The sequence below is a fragment of the Leuresthes tenuis genome, unplaced genomic scaffold (assembly GCF_036924035.1).
Source record: "Leuresthes tenuis unplaced genomic scaffold, fLeuTen1.0.hap1 SCAF_15, whole genome shotgun sequence".
Taxonomy (NCBI): domain Eukaryota; kingdom Metazoa; phylum Chordata; class Actinopteri; order Atheriniformes; family Atherinopsidae; genus Leuresthes; species Leuresthes tenuis.
The window spans coordinates 24127366-24144051 of record NW_027325369.1 but is presented as its reverse complement, the minus strand read 5'-3'; the positions used below and the strand labels follow the sequence as shown (position 1 = coordinate 24144051).

At 41.0% G+C, this 16686-nt stretch overlaps 1 protein-coding gene across 2 annotated transcripts in view; it reads right to left on the bottom strand.

Annotated features, from left to right (window-relative positions):
- LOC140269973 (latent-transforming growth factor beta-binding protein 2-like) overlaps positions 1–16686 on the bottom strand; it is an 84017-nt gene that overhangs the window by 24333 nt on the left and 42998 nt on the right. For both annotated transcript variants that reach the window (XM_072365022.1, XM_072365023.1), the window contains exons 9-19: positions 12032–12106; positions 7445–7567; positions 7180–7344; positions 5476–5775; positions 4768–4787; positions 4490–4526; positions 3946–4020; positions 3004–3129; positions 2428–2556; positions 2109–2228; positions 1711–1830 (exon numbers count right to left, since the gene is read on the bottom strand). In XM_072365022.1, the coding sequence (XP_072221123.1) occupies positions 1711–1830; positions 2109–2228; positions 2428–2556; positions 3004–3129; positions 3946–4020; positions 4490–4526; positions 4768–4787; positions 5476–5775; positions 7180–7344; positions 7445–7567; positions 12032–12106 (1290 nt within the window). The remainder of the gene's footprint in view (positions 1–1710; positions 1831–2108; positions 2229–2427; positions 2557–3003; positions 3130–3945; positions 4021–4489; positions 4527–4767; positions 4788–5475; positions 5776–7179; positions 7345–7444; positions 7568–12031; positions 12107–16686) is intronic.

Here is a 16686-nt window from a genome sequence, read left to right as displayed (position 1 = left end):
GGCACAAATCACCGCACAGTGAAAACATTGCAAGAGAGTCACAGACTGGGTTTTGTTTTTCCTACCATGGGCACTGCCAAACGTCCGTCAGTGTGCACCAATACTTTGTTTCAGCAATCATCCAGCATCTCTAAGGCTTCTCAGATAAGCCCTGACTGGGGAATGGAGCTGTTTTCTCCATCATACCAACAATTAGGCTTATCCTCGATTCGGCCAGTTGGGCCAAAACGACCGCACTGCGCTGCCCTTAACTGACTAAAGCAAATACTGGAAACCCAGTGCTAACACTGCCTATTTTATGTGACTTCCACAGTGCCAGATGTGTACTGTAGCTCTGTTTGCATGAATAAGAAAAAATACCCTCCTGTGTTATCCCCCATTTACAGGGTTTTTTCTCAGATACTATTTATAGATCACAGATTTAAATGGAGGGAATAATTTTAGTAAAGTGAAAAACAGGAAAAAAAATTTAAGTGCTGTTTTCTTTGGAGGCAAAGAGTTGACCAAACTTTAAACATGAGCATCAGTCATTGGGCTCAAGATGAAATTCTTAAGAAAGAAGTAAAAAGTATTGCTAAAGTTTGTCTTCAAATTTTCCATTATTCATCTGGTGTGTAAGCTTTTCATATTTCTGGAATACACACTCCAGAAACTAAGGTTTCCAAACAAATTAGAGGGATGCAAGGTTATATGGAGGAGATGTGGTAAGTAACACGAGTCAGACTGTTATGTAACAGGGTCACTTTCAGGGTTGGGAGCTTCTGGCATGTAAGCTTACATAAAACAAACACCAGGTGTAGTCTGGTGACCATTTGTGTCGTAAAATCAAGTAATCCCTCCAAGGAGTCTCACTTTGGCCTGGAGACATCATTATGGGTGAAAGAGAAAATTTGTTTGCATGCAATGACCTTTTTGCAGTGAGGAACTGACCCTTTGCCCCTCTCATACATCTCCTGTGACTGTTCTCTCCCCTCACCTACCTCAACAGTGGTAATAAAGCCTTGCTCGCTTCAGCTGGGCTCAATAGTGCAGTGACCGGAGCTCTCCAACAATAATACACTGTTTGTTCAAGGCTGTGGCCAAGAGAAAATATTTGGACTCTCCCAAATTGAAGTATTATAAGCAATCTTTTAATGGAACCAGTGATATCCAAAGATCAGACATAACACATTGAATATGTTTAAACAATAATGGGGATATGCAGAGGCTGCTGGGTGAATGAGCTGATATATCAGATGTGGAAAGATTGAATGGGCAAAGAAGGTGGAGGGTTGCGCTCAGTCAATGCAATATAGCCATCATCGCTGTGGCTTTGGGTTGTCATGTGGCCCTGGGAATGTTCCCCACTAGACATAAAATATTCAATAGAATGTTCTCTGGAGCAATGATACAATCTATTTTATCATTTCTGTGAGCATGAGCAAGCTGGAAGACTGCAGATGTAATTCAACTCATGGTACGTAGTCAACTGTATTGTATCAGAAGCTGTCGACAGGTTTTAAAGTGCACGGCCTGATGCCGTGCCGCCTTCTTTTTTTCTTTGTGCGAATGCCAAAAAAGACCAGCAGTCGGTCAATGTTGCCCGACACAGGAAGCTTTTACAGAGAAGAGGGAGACCCAGCTTCTTTGCATGCAGTGGTTGGAAACGCCCTCAGGACCCTGGGGGTGGCAGTACTGTTGTTACTTTAATGAAGTGTGAGGTTGCCTTACCCACACATCTTTCATTGACAGGCCTGAATCCCGGGCCGCAGGCCTGGCACTCGAAGGAGCCAAGTGTGTTGCTGCAGACACTGTTGGGACAGGAGCTGGGATCTCTGCACTCATCTATATCTGTTCAGGGAGAAGGTGGAACATAAAAACATAATTTGGATTAGTTGTTTCTACAACAATATTTCTAAAACAATGTGTGCATACATGGAAGAAACAAGGTGTGTGGTCACAAATGCTGACATTTACACATTAATACACAATCCTTCATGGAGTGAACAGAGATATATTCTTGGTTTTGACTAAAGGAAAATATAATATGTGTTTTGTTTCTCGGCTGCACGAAAATTCATGACAGCAAACAAATAACTTGATTCCGTGTGCTGATGCACGAGAGTCACCTTCGCATAAGTCTCTCCGAGACTTGGCGTAGCCACTGTTGCATTCACAGGTGTAAGATCCTTCTGTATTGACGCATTTGCCATTCTGGCACTTGTTGGGCATGCTGCACTCATTAATGTCTACCAGTTAAACAAAAACCAAGGGGAATGGAAAAGAAAGTGAGGGTTGTGTTCCACAGTATTAATTAGGACAGGGTGGTTTTTAAAAAACAGTGATGACAGACAAGATTTTGCAGAGCTTTAACAGACAGAGTTAACAGTGCCCTGGGTTTCCATTGGAAACATTATATCTCCTACTGTAAATTGGACTGTGTCTCACCTTGACAGAACTTCCTGTTCTGAGTGATGACTTGGCTGTAGCCGCTGTGGCACTGACAGGTGTAGGAGCCATAGTTGTTTATACAACGGCCCTTCCCTTCACATGGGTCCTCATCACACTCATTCACATCTACATGGAAAGAAGTAATGTATATTATTATTACGTTTCACCAGCAGACAGTCGATACATTCAAGGCCCTGACTCTGGAGCAAGTCTGCGATATAGGCCTTTCCCAGTGATGGCCTTAAACCCAGCCGAGAGGAGCAGAGACTGCAGCCAAGGCCTTTGTGAGATAAATCATCGCATAATCATAGCAGCTCTTTGGAGGGCCTGTGTGCCGTTGTCAGGCATCAGGGAACAGGTCACCATAAACAAACAGATCCCTTTCATTTTGGCCTGCTTGATTTCTCAAGGACTCTGCATTGTGTGATGTGTGTGCAGAGGTCTTGCATTGCACGGCACTGATGATAGATAAAACTGCTTTGGGCTCACAAGTATGTTTGTTTGTCCTGCTTCTTTTTGAGCACTGTTACTCTTGTCTTGCTCCATCTATTGCTCACTTCCTTTGTCACTTACCAATGCAATTGGTTTGCAGTGCACTGAGCTTAAATCCTGGCTCACAGTTGCAAGTATAGCCGGTCTGCACAGGAATACATTTCCCACGGCCACATATAGTGGGCATAGTGGCACACTTGTTAATCCCTATGAAAAAGCAAAAGGATCTGCAATCATTGCCCAGAAAACAGACAATAACATTTCTGACCCAACATTATAGAGGCTGTAAAAAATAAAAAAGTGCATTCCGGCAACACATGTTGCTCCTCATGGGTAACCATCTTGCTGTTTTATAGGTGGAGTCTTGGATGAGAGGAGTGGTTTTACAGCAGTGTAGTGTTCTAACAGGTGGTATGGCGCTCTTACAAAGCGTTTGTCAAGAAACAGGTCATGCACCGTAGAGCCTGACATTAGTTTTGTTCTTGTCTTTTTCCATCCAAGGAGAGAGGAAAATAACAGGACATTGATGTCTTGCTGAGGACAAAAACACTATCCCTAAAAGACAATTGTAAATTCTTCTCACTCCTTAAATCTCCCTGCTGCTTTTTCTCACACTATGTCTGTCACCCAAACACACCTTTATCATGTTGCTTGTCTTTACCTCTGCTTTTCAAAAACTCTGGCCATTGCTCATTCAGGATAACATCCCCTTCCAAGAGGCATGCTCTCTCTTGGTTTCCCACCCTTTCAACCTCTGTGCAGCCCAACAGCTTTAAGCCAAATTGGCTCTGAAAAATAAGGTCAAATAAAGCTTTACTTTGGGTAAGCTTGCAAAAATTCCTTATGCGATGCGCTGCTGTTTGCCAGCTGCTGACAGAGAGCATAAAAAACAAAGAGTTAAGATCCTGGCTGCTCTTTTGCATGGTAGTGCTACAGCTCCATGTCCAGCAGCCAAATTGCTTTTAAGATGTAGCCAGTGTTCCTAGACATAGCTTATTTCCTTTATAGATACTTTAAATTTACCTGTGGTTGAATCTATGGAGCTTGTTTCCTTTGAATCTGGCTTCAGGTTGATATTCGGGGAGTCCGGGGAGCTCCCTATTGAGAGGAATTAGGTGAGTCATAATGTAGTAGGTGAGTAAAAATGAGAAAACTAATTAATTCTGCCACACACAGCATGAGGTCTCCGCAACAAAAACACGACACTGCTTGTTTTTTCAGTCTCTACTGCTTCAGCTGCCACTCATAGTTCAACAGAATAAAAAAGATCTACTCTTCATTTTGAAGGCTAAAACATTACAATAACCAAAATAAATCAAGTTGACTTATTGAATGTAGTCACCCTTCAGACTTTAGTGTCAATATTTTCACTGGCGTGGGGGGAAAACAGACAAAGACTGAGACTGCCACTGCTGTGCGGGGGCAATTCATAGAATATACATAGCATGTCTGTACCTGAATGAAATGCAAAATTATACCACAAGAGGCATTAAACAACAGTGTGGAGACATTAGTTAAACAGTCGTGTTGTATCACTAGGATGAGTAAAGCCAAGAAGAAAAAATACCTGGGTATTTCAGTGGTGAGTCAGTCACAACAGCTGGCTAGAAAACAAACACATACTCTCAGTCAAAAATGATTTGGGTTAACCCTAACACATTCTTGTTGACTTTTGTTGGTAAATTCTGTGCTAATTTGGTGTGCATGAATCTACCAAAATTTTGTTTGTTTTAGTTACATAATTGTAATGAGCTACAAGCTGAGATGGCCAAAAGACGTCGTCCACAGAAAAACATACTGCATTCAAAGCATGCGCAAAGAGACTGACAGGAAGGGGATACTTACTGGGGTCAGAATTTCCACATCTGCATAAAGACGGAAAAAGAAGGAAAGGTTTATCAGTTATCATTGATGAGTACGCACATCATACCCATGTTTTCTTTATGCACTTAACTTGCAGCTATACGTTTCTTTATTTCTAATGAAATAAAGTCAACAGAAAATATATCCCCTGAGCCAGGTTGTATTTGAGGTGTAGTGTAGACTACAGGCTGAGGAAAAATGCAAATTGAGACAAGGAAAAAGATATCTCTGATAATGAAGACAAAATCCCTAAATATTTATAGAACTATGCGCTGAAATAAATCAAAATGTCATGGTGCAGCCGGTGAATGATCTTTCCAGCATTAAATCAAGAAGGAGGATGTAGATTCATGGCCAGCTGTGTGTGTGACTTTCTTTGAAGGGCTAATCTTGATAGATAGGGGACACGGATACAATTTAGAATATGCTCAGTATTGGAGAAAGAATTTATTATTGGAGATCCAAACATCCTGTTGATGAGTTTGGATCCCCATAAAAATCTGCAAATCCATTTACATTTTGAAGATAAATATCCCTTTGCATAATCATTCAGCTTGTTCTGCATTCTTATTGTCATGTAGAATGCCATGTCTGGGTAATGTCCTAAGTGTATAATAAACACCCAGGATAACTCTTCATTTACAAACCAAACAAGGAAGAGATGTAACATAGCAAAGATGTTAACATTACCTTCTGGTTGTCTAGGGGTTTCTCTCTCTGAATAAGAAGGATGTTGTGGAGTCAAAGGGTGCTGAGGTGCTTGTGGTGTCTCGGGGTTCTGAGGGTATTGGGGCACATGAGGTGTTTGTGGGTAGTTGTAATATCGTGACCCAGTGGGCAGCAGTGAAGGTTCAGAGGATGGATACTGCTCCTCCAGCGAAACGCCTGTGCTCTGCACCTCATCAAATTCCACCTGTCTGAGAGAAATCTGCACTTCCGAGCGCGAGTAAGTGTATCCATGACCAGCCGGGCAGATCTCCTTGAAGTGGGCTGTAGAACAGAAAGCACAGGAGCAAGTGATAGAAACATCACCTCTGTAGTGTGAGCTAGGGTTCATAGAGCTAACTTTGATTGATATTCACAGGAAGATTATAAGCCAGCTACGTAACGCTGTTATGATTCGCATGCTTTGTTTTACTGTGTGCTGTGAATGGAAAAATTAGGTGATTGCTGCAGAACCAACGAGCCAGCACACCAGTGAGAGCTGTCACCGAAAGGATTTGAAAATATGGGGGATATGTATACAATGAAACACACGGACAGAACGATGCCAGTGGGGGAAGAAGTGGATCCTGTAACACTGACTGACCCTTGAACTCTTTGTTGTAGAGGCATGTGAATGAGAGGCTTTTGGAGGATTGGCTGACTAGATAAAAGGGGGGAAACTGCATCTCTTTGTGTTTGAGTCCAACAAACCTCAGCAATGGTGAATCCATTACAAGTGAGAAGCACCGTGTCCCTTAACTGACCTGAAACCAGCAACTCTATGCCAAAAGAGTCTGGAATAGAGATATGAGTAATGACAGATATGTGATCGGAGTAAATGCAGGTGTAAATGCAGGAAACGTGGACATGAAAGGCCACTTAACGTTGATGCTAAAGTGGAGGATAAATGAGGCAATATATGATGACAATCCACAACATAGGATCTGGAGTATGTATGGAAGGATTTTTGTTACCAAGTTACAAATAATGGGTCTGGCTTAGGCCTTGCTTGGAATATGGCTGTAGAAGCTTGTCAGGCGATGCAAAAGCCATCATCTGAAATAATCAAAGGCTGTGTAACTGTGCAGTGTGTCTGTCCTGGTTGAGCAGCACCAAGGAGGTCTGTGTGTGATATCTGATCTATGACAATCCCTATGAATCACTGGCCAGCATAGACACTCCATAAAACCAGCTTGTTTCTCTCTGAGACTTTGAAGATTAGATCTGGATAGAGAAAAAGATGACAACTACTTCCCATGTTTCACTTGGCAATGCTATGAATTTCTGCTGTGAAGCTTTGCCGGTATATTAGTGGGGTTTCTCTCTGAGGGTTGGAGTGATAACACAAGACTGACTCCCACCATTATGTAGGCTCCAAAATATGAAAACTGTTATGTTTTTGGTCCTTTTCCATTCCAAACATACTTAGTTATTTTGAAATGCTTTATACGCCTGGCAAAGAGCAGAATGGTGACTGTGTGGTAAATATCCTTTGCCTGAAATCTCACTACTGTTGCTAGTCCTTGCAGCAGATTACATATGACATTTTACGTCTGCAAAAGCATTTAACCTAGCAAAGAGTTTCTCAGCAGGAAAAGTAAAACTTAAAATGGACATTTGAGTTTGCAGGAAAAGAGTATTCTTTGGAACTTATTTAGCAAGAGAATAGAGTAGCTATTGGTACTGTACCTGAACTTGGTAAAGGACATCGATCACACTCAGATCCCCAGGCTTTCCCCACACGGCTGCAGCAGCAAATCTGCTTGGTGATGTGATTAGCAAGCGGCAAAGAGCATGTGCCTGCTGAAACTGACCGGTAGCATGATGCCCTCTGGTCTGACACTGCTTTGTCCGCTATGGAAGAGGTCATACATCCATTATATTTCAATGCACTATATAATGACCCTGGCCCTAAATAATGTGTTCTGATTCAAAGAGAAAACACAATACTTACAGACACAGTGGCTCCTGGCAGCATCTAACATGTAGCCTGTTTTACATGTGCACCTGTAGCTTCCTCTGGTGTTGAGACAGTCAGCATTCTTACATATCCCAGGCAACAGGCACTCATTGATGTCTGTGAAAAATGTAACCCATCCATCAGTCATAAAATCATAAAATCAGGAAGTCATTTTCCTGAACTCACCCTGAACCCTCCAACTAAACTTGGTTAAACTATCAGTATCAAATTTAGTGTTCTGCCCTTTAGGAGTACACAAAACTTTCATGCTTGCAGACCAGCAGAGATGATAAAAATCTAAGTCAAATAAAAAATTTATTGCATCTTGAAAGGAGTCAGAGGGTTGCAGTAGATCATGTAATCAAATCTGCTGAGAGGCGATGAAACATGGAAACTTTAAGGTTACGCTGTTGTTTGAAAGCAATGAGGAGTGGTGATAAGGCCAAGACATGCTTAATGAATTTGACCAGTGTAAAACAAAGCACACTACAAATCTTGTCTTTTATCTTGTAAAATATTAAAGCTGCGGGAGGAGTCAGTCAAACACAAGGGGCACACCAGAATGTTTTACATTATTATTTTCCTCAGGAACTTCCCTTTCGTGTCCAAGAAGTGTAACAGCATCTTCATTCTACGTCAATAAGTGAAAGACTTCAAGAGGATTTTTCCCTCTGTTTCCCTGTAGCCTGAAACATAGCCTGGAGTCATACAGTGGCTAGTGAGGTTTGTCTAGGGCTCCAACTGAGCTCCTGAGTCACTAAATCAAGAAGAGTCAAACAAGAAAGTTAATGTGCCAGCCAGGAGGATGGGGGACATATTTGAGCGCTTAGTCATGCGATCACACCAGGACCAGGCAAAGTTTGTTTTTCTACCGTGTTAAACAAAGAGTACATCATTAGGTCTTTCCCCATTGCTTTGACGACTGGAACCCGACAGCCTGCCACCACAGATTTTCCCAATTCTAATTAATCTGCTCTTGTTTTGTTGTTTTGCTTCCTGCTGGAAAAAGTGAGCTTATAAGGGATGGAGGTTGATAGACTCTGAGGACTGAAGCAAATCCAGAGACTACCTCAATGTCCTTTTTGTTGTTTTCTGTCTCTGTTGCCCTTTCCATTTATCTTGTAAATCTCTCTGAGGAGGCACTAGTCCTGAAGCTGAGACAGAGCTCTCAGCCTCTGTGTTATGACGATATAAACAAGCCTGTGTTTCTACTGAGAAGCAGTCTGTTTAGATGAGGGATGAGGTACTTGCTGTGAAGAAAATGAAGCAGAGCACAGAAGTCATGCCTGCCTCTGGTGAGACACACAGTCTACACTGTGGAACAACAGTGTTGGGAGTGCAGGTGCTGTAGTGACTTGATTTTAGTTTAAGAAGCATCTGGTCAGAGTTCAGGTCAGCCTTGGGCTCAGCCTTCATCACATGGGGTCTTTAATCCGTGGTTCGGTTCAGTCCCAGATTAGTGCTATTGTTACAGTCTGCTGGTGGGTTGATGGGGATTGAAGCTGACTTCCATGACAACCTGTCATGACCAGCACTAATCTCAACATCTATTTTGAGTTTATGCTTGGTTGCTTGTGGTAAGAGCTCACAAGAAGCTTTTACATTGATTGTTTTTATAGTCAAATGACACATAAAGATACATGTTCACTAAGTGTCAAACAGTCCTCTGCAACCTTATTTGATCTTTCTTTCTCCTGACTTCAGGAGAGACATGATTAAAAAAGTGCATGTATTTAAAGACTGTCGGAAAAACAGGCAGATTTTTATTGATATATCAGGTTCTCATCAAGATGATGAATGTTAAATGTGAGGTATTTTAAATCTGTTACCAGCTTTCATTAACTTGATCCAAAATGTCACAAGAGTTATGTAAGATTTCCGTCATCTCTTCTTTGAAGACAAGTATCAGTTTGCCACCCACAACAGAGAGCACATGTGTCTCAATAGGCCTTTCATCCAACAAGCAACAGCGATAAATGGCCAACCCAGACTCAGAAGCAGCTTCTGAAGATAAGATAATAGTCTCTGAAGTCAGAGAGCTGACTTCAGCTCTGATGGGGCATCTTATCGCTCTGTTGGGAGGACGTTACAAACCGTAACAGTGAGTGCATACACATAAAGCAGAACTAAATCAGGCCTGTTACAGTACATGAGAGAAGCTCTGCTCTGTTCCAAGAAAATACACTACAGGCAGCTCAGAATAGAAGCCACACTTGGGCAGGCTGGACACCATCCTGTGAGTAATGAAAAAATTTCCCAGAAAAAGCTGATTTTGCCTTCTTGGCAGCTGGTGCGAGACCTGAAATTAGAAATAATTTTTGGAAGTGGAGTAGCAGCTGAACGGGATAGAAACTTTAAAGCACTTTAGTAAATATTGTTGGTAACTGTCAGTTTGGCTCTTTTGGAACTCAAGAAACGAGCAACTGAAAGGGAGTAACATCTTGAAACAATCATAAAGGAAAAGCATGAATAACTGAAAGATAAATTTCCACAAACGTTGGCTGGTCGACACACCGCTGGAAAATAGGAGTGCTCTTGTCCACACAGGTTTTTGCTTTATCAAAATATGTTTCCCTGTTCAGTCATTACCTGAAAATATGAATAATTTTGTTCAGGTCAGAAAATGTGTTAAATTACCAGCAACAGTGAATAAAGTCTGTCATTAAGGTGGTCAAGCTGTTCACTAGAACATAAGATTATTACACTCCAAAGACTACAGTAAGCATTGCTCAGTGGAATGGTGACACTGTTAATCAAATCAGTGACAAAGCTTTAAGCAGAGCACATTTTCTTATTCTAAGTGTCAACAGCAGTTGTCAGCGATAGGTCTCTGATCAAGCTGTGCATTATTCCCTTTGATATTCAACCATTGCTTATTTGTTCATGTCATTTGAATGTGGTGTTGGGTACTAACACCATCATCAAATATAAATGTTCTGAATTCTTCAGGGGAGATTGTCTACGGAGTTGACACTGTGGGTGGTTATTGCTCCTTGAACCATCAAGCCAGCTAACAATTTGCCACCCCTGTGATGTTGCAGTCGGAGAAAACATTCAACATTCTGGGACAGATCTTTGAAGTTTGTTGCCACATACAGATGGAGGCATTCGCTGGCAGTCATGCAGGTTTTCTTCTGTTTGGGAAGGCAAAACAACAAACTGCAGTAAAAATTTCCACGAAAAGTACTCAGAGATCCACATTTGCCGTATCACAGCTGCCTCTAGAACCCCAAAACCAATCAAAACAGGAGTCCCTGGTGCTTACTGGTTGCTGAGCTATGACCCTTGATCTGATTACGGTTTTGCCCTTGTTCACATAGCGGTCAGATACACAGTAATACTGTTACAGAGGTCTTAAGGGAGAAACATATGCATGGAAACACGGGAAAAGTGCTTTTCATTACGTCTTTGTCATTTCTAATAAGTTTTTGTATATTCGGTTGGTTAAATCAAACAGTACAGAGCGAAGGTCTTGAGCCACTCCTCATTTCTTTAATATATGTTGTTTCCAAAAAGACAGATTTACTTGTAATCTTTTAAAGTGGTCTTGAGCAACAGTTGTCTGGGGTTTGGACAGGGGTTGGCTGCTTTTTTTTACTCAGTCCAATATTTCTACCTGACCATTTTCATAGCAATGTTTTTTGTTTGTTAAGCCTCCTAACACTGACCTATGAACGATTATAGCAGGAAAAAAGGGACCCAACTTAAGGGATGTTTTGTCTTCACACAACTTCAGACAACTTGGCAAGAAGTGATGTTAAATATTATCCTTAAGCACTTTGTTACCAGCACCCTGTCACAAAGACAGTTTGTTCATATTTTTACAGTTGAGTCTATGAAAAATGCCAAAAAAAACATACACTGACAGGCGTAAAATAGTATTTCACACCAACAAAGTGACTCCTCAAGAGTTACTTGCATACACTTGGCATATCTCAGCATGATGTGCAGATTGTCCTTAAAAAAAATGGAGAAATCTTGATAAGTGGAGAACAAAAGAAAATCATCTAGTGTTCACAGAGGCCTCTTCAGAAATAGTCTCCATGGATAGGTGGCTGTCAAGAAGCCATTCTTAAGGAAGGAATACAAGATAAAAAGGACTAGGTATGCCAAATTACACAAGAACTGGACTGAAAATCAGTGGCAACAGGTCTTATGGAGTGATGAATCCTCCCCAGAGCCCAGACCTCAACATTATTGAAGCAGTATGGGATCATCTCTGCAGAGAACAAAACAAAAAGCTGCCAACATCCAGTTTTCGGATATCTTTCAAGAAGCCTGGAGAACTATTCCTGAAGACTACTTAAAGAACTGACAAGAAAGCTTGTCTAACAGGGTTCAGACTGTGTTGAAGAATAAAGGTGTTCATACAAAATATTTCAAGCTAGTTAACTAAATAAATTCAGTTTTTGCCTTTTATACTGAATTTCCATATATGTTTGCAGATGTTTCAATATGTCACTTCCTCTATTTAACATTTCCGTGGCAGTACACTGGAAATTATGGGTAGCTCAATACTTTTGCACAGAACTGTGTACTACCATGCACAAAATACCCTCTTAAACATACATTCTAACTTACCTTGACAGTGTGTGACATTCATCCTTTTAAAACCTTTGGGACATTCCACTTGTCCGTTTGCAATCACTGCATATGCTGAAAACAGAAGAAGAAAGCACAACTTAGAGCAAACTTTCTCTGACATGAAGCATTGCATAGGAAGAGCAAGAGCACAGCTTTAGGTGGGGACAATATAACTTACAGATGTGAGTAAAAGGAAAAATGAGGGGACCCACAACTGGGTCTCATGGGACTCCAAAGTGAGTCCATGCAAATGGATCAGCAGCATTCATAAGACAGCACTGCCATTCAGCAGAGATTAATAATAAGACAGCATCATCTGTAATCATATTACCCATAACTCAGGGACAGAGGAAGATGGGGCTTATATCATTAATATGCTGAGGAAGCCAACGTGACAGCCCTGACCTTTATCATCAACCACAGCTCAGATATGTGTAAACATGAGACTAATGCTTTAACTGTGCACACAAGGAATGACGATTAGCATAAAGCTCTCAGAAAAATGCGCAAAATTAGTTTTTGCTTATTTTGCCAAGCAGTAAAAGTCATATGGCATGTGTGGTTCTGGTGTGTACAATAGAGGTTCACAGAGGTGCTACAGTAAATAACACGGCGTGTCTGTTAAAGCCCCAGTGCGGCCAGACTGTCAGTGACAGAGGTCTGAAAACATGGTGTCATTATTCATCCGGCACCCGGTCAAACCTCTGCACGCTCCATTAAATGTACAGACGGGTCAATGTGACTATCATATGGCAAAGAGAGAGTCTCTTTGTGTTTGAAAGAGCCTGTCTGCATCTGGGTGCTTGACAGAAAGAGGGATAAGGGGCTGGCGTGTGTAAAGTTCTATATGTTTCTGAACAAAGACGAAGTGATTATTGGTAACAGAACTTTTCGTGACATAAACTGACATGACAAGACTCTCCAAATATCATGTTGAAAGATTTGACTTGTGATTTTGGAAGGAAAAACATGGGTTTGGTTGAGAAGAGCTGTGAAGAATGATGACATGCTTGTTAGCATGATTGAACTGTTTCTCACTGTTAGTCTATTCACATTACAGTAACAAATCAGACAGCTTACAGTAGTGATCACAGAACTTTGATTTAAAGTGCTTTCCAATCATGCTCTTGTCACAATAGTGGCACAAACCTTTTTATGTATCTTCTTATGGGGCTTTTTAAATGATTGAGCTTGATTGAATGATGAATGCTTATATTGATCAGCAACAGCATTTAAGTCATATTCCTAATATTATGGAGGCCCACCCCTCTATCAACTCTATCATGTTGATGTATAGAAACCTCTTGGGGGTCTTTTTTTACCCACACAATAAGACTCCTTTTAGTACTGGGATTTGCAGGTTGAGGTCTCTGTGGTTTGAGTTTGTTCAGATGCATTTCTAAATGCTTGATCAGATTGAGATCTGGGGAATTTGGAGGGCAGTCAACATCTTGGACTCATTTTTCATGTTCCTGGAGCAATACCTGAGCAATTTTTATGTGGTGGAACATGCTATCCTTCTGGAGAACACCGCTGCAGTCTCACAAGGGTGTGCTTGGTCTGAACAATAAGTTGCCAGGAATAAGTACAAGGGTCAAATTAACATAAAACATGAATGAAAACAAAACACTGCATTATGTTTGTAATCATTCATTCTTATATCATGTCATGATTCAGCGAGAGAAATAATTGACAGAAAGTGTGGTATGCAGAATTTTCCCATCCAGATAAAGAGGGAATAAAGAGAGTGATGAAAGACCTTGGATTCACACAATCGGCTGAAGCAATGTATCACCTTTAATCTGCTCCAACGGCAACGAAAGGCTGAAAACAAAAGTTATGCATGCAATAATCTATGGCATCGCTGACTTGCCAGCAAAAATGAAACACATCCTTTCCACTGCCAGATTTCTCTTTGTAAACACGTAAAATCTCATGGTGTTTGTGACCAAGGCTAAAGCAGACTTAAGTGTAGGCTGGAAGGGTGCTGTGGTATGAGGTAAAGGGCCATCTCGATACCTATCTGGGCAAGATGGGTCAGACAAGACCACACCTGTTCTCTTAACACCCAACATTAAAAGCAATACACAACATACTAAACTACAAATAATCAGTGTTGTTTGAGAAGTTTACTAAGTCAATTTCAAAGTTCACAGTAAAAAATTATTACATGAACTGTATTGATTAAGGTTTAAAATCCCACCACAACAATCCTGTAAATATGTTCTATCAAAATAAAGTCCAGCAGCTGGTCATCAGTTTGTGTCATTTTCCCAGGAGTGACTGGAATGTCTGGCGCATTGAAATTTTCTGGGAATAAAGTCCTGCTGTGACCCAGTCGACCAGGCAAGGTCAGTGTACCTGAGGGTTGACAGAGCAGAAGATTGTCTGTATGAAGGGGGCAGCAAGAAAAAAAGTGACGCCCCTGTTCCTGTCTGCCCACCTCCTTGTCTTCCTCCACACCCTCTAATCCCCCTCAAAAGTTTCTGAGTAATGAGCTGTTGTGGTAGAGAGACGTGCATGTTCTCCTGCGGCGATGGGATCAGGGAATGTCTACAACGAGTGACAGCGGGGCATATATGCCAAAGACAGCCCAGTAGGGGAGGTCCAGGAGTCTCAATAAAGCTTATTAGCATAGAGAAGAAGATCTCTGCAGTCTGCTAGAACTTCAACATGAATCTGAGAGACAGCTCAAGCCAAATGTTTTCAGTAGTTTCAGAGACGAGTTACAAAAGTCTTTTGCAGCTTCCAAATGTAAAGTTAGTACGTTTCCAAACACACTGTACCAGAAAGATTTACAGAATATATTCTTCAAGCTTTATTTTCACATAGGACCTAATTTGGCAGACAGAACTCAACCTTTCTTTATGTGCACTCTTATGTGTGCCCTGGATCTAAAAGTGCTTGTTACCAGAGTTCAGTTCAGTAGATGTTTATTGTTCCCTGAGGGCAATTTTTAAGCAGTAAGCTTTAAAAACCAGCTGTTGAATCTCAGCATACAGAAGCTTGACAATGACCTGCCTAAAGAACAGTTCCCCACTATTTGCAAAACATACAGCGTTAAAGTCTGTGATGAACGTATTTCTTTTCTGTTTTGGAGCTAAGATAAAGCTAAACCATTATAGCTGAGGCTTTTTTAGACTTTGACTAAAAATTAATGACATATTGGCCATGGAATTTTCTCCTATTATACCAAAATCAAAGAATGATTGCATCCTTAGAGGGTTTAATGACACGCCAGTTCCCATGCTTGTTTTCTACAGTCATTTGTGTTGAAAATATAGAACTACACAGGCAGTGGCTTGCAAGAGTGAGCTCAAGCTGCGCATCATTAGTGTCACCCTTGGTTACAAAGAGTGTAGACCCAGACTTGTCTATATCCACAGAGAGTACAGACAAAAACCTTCCAATTGTTGTCTATCCATTTAGCCCTGTTCAACAAAAGATTTTGTCATCCCTCACTAATTTATTGTCCGTCTCCATTCAATTGCATTCCAGTGGAGACTGTTCAATAATATTTGCTCGAAATCCCTGACCTGAAAGTGTAATTTGAATTCCTTGTTTTTCTTTTTGATTGCCCATGTTGTCCACTCAAATCTGAAAGAATCCCATAAGTCTCATTTTGATATGAAAGTAAAATTTGCCCACCAATGAAAGGCACCGCAGGGTATTCAAATGAAAGGATGGCTCAGTAGGTGAAGAGAAATAGAGCCAGAAGGCTGAGAAGAGAGAAGGAAGAGAATGACTTCAGTTAGATGGGCTTCTCAGTCATAAAGAAAGCAGTTCTATAAGGTAATTGAGTGGACTGGTCCATCATTCGAGTCAAAATACTTCATCAGCTTCTCCAGGGATTTGTAGGAGACAATTACAGTGTTGAATTTCTTCACTTAACTGGTTTAAAAACCTAAGTATATGTGGGAGAGGCTGCGGAGACCGATGCCGTCCACAGGACACAGTCTTCCTTTTCGTTCCATTAAAGGATCGACTATAAAGTGGTACAGCTGAGAGAAGACCAGGAGCAAACAGAGCTTTTTAATCACCATCAAGGTTTTCAGGTGTTCAGAGTTTCTCCTCTTTGCTGTTAAGCCAATGCTTGATTGGAACAAACAGCTTAGAGTGAGGTAATGCTCTTCCAAAACAGAATGTCTCCTTAGCACAGCCCACATTTGCCAATCTGGCACAAGCCAAATCACATGCCCTTTAAATAATGTGTCCCTGCTGGTTAAGCTAAGGCTCATCTGTTTGGTCACATGGAATTAATGTCAACATCCTCTGGTTGAAACCGACATAAATACAAAAAAAAAGGATTTGACCATTTGTTCAATCATTAGCAGTTTTATCTTGTATATGTCTCATATTGCTTTAACACAACCAACCCACAACACATGCGAAGCAGTGACAAAAAAGCTTTGATGACTAGCATATTTTAAAATTTTTCTACATCAAGTCTTTACTCAAAACATATTTACAATTGTTCCTATTTGCCAAAGAATGCATTTTATATCTGTTTGTAGTTTGACAATTTATCTCTGCGAACGCCCTTCGCAGAGATACTAATGACAGTGTAACACGAATCAAACACATTTGAAACAGACCCACATTCCTCTATAATTTTCAATTCACTGTGGAAAATAAACCACCTGGGCTTGTTC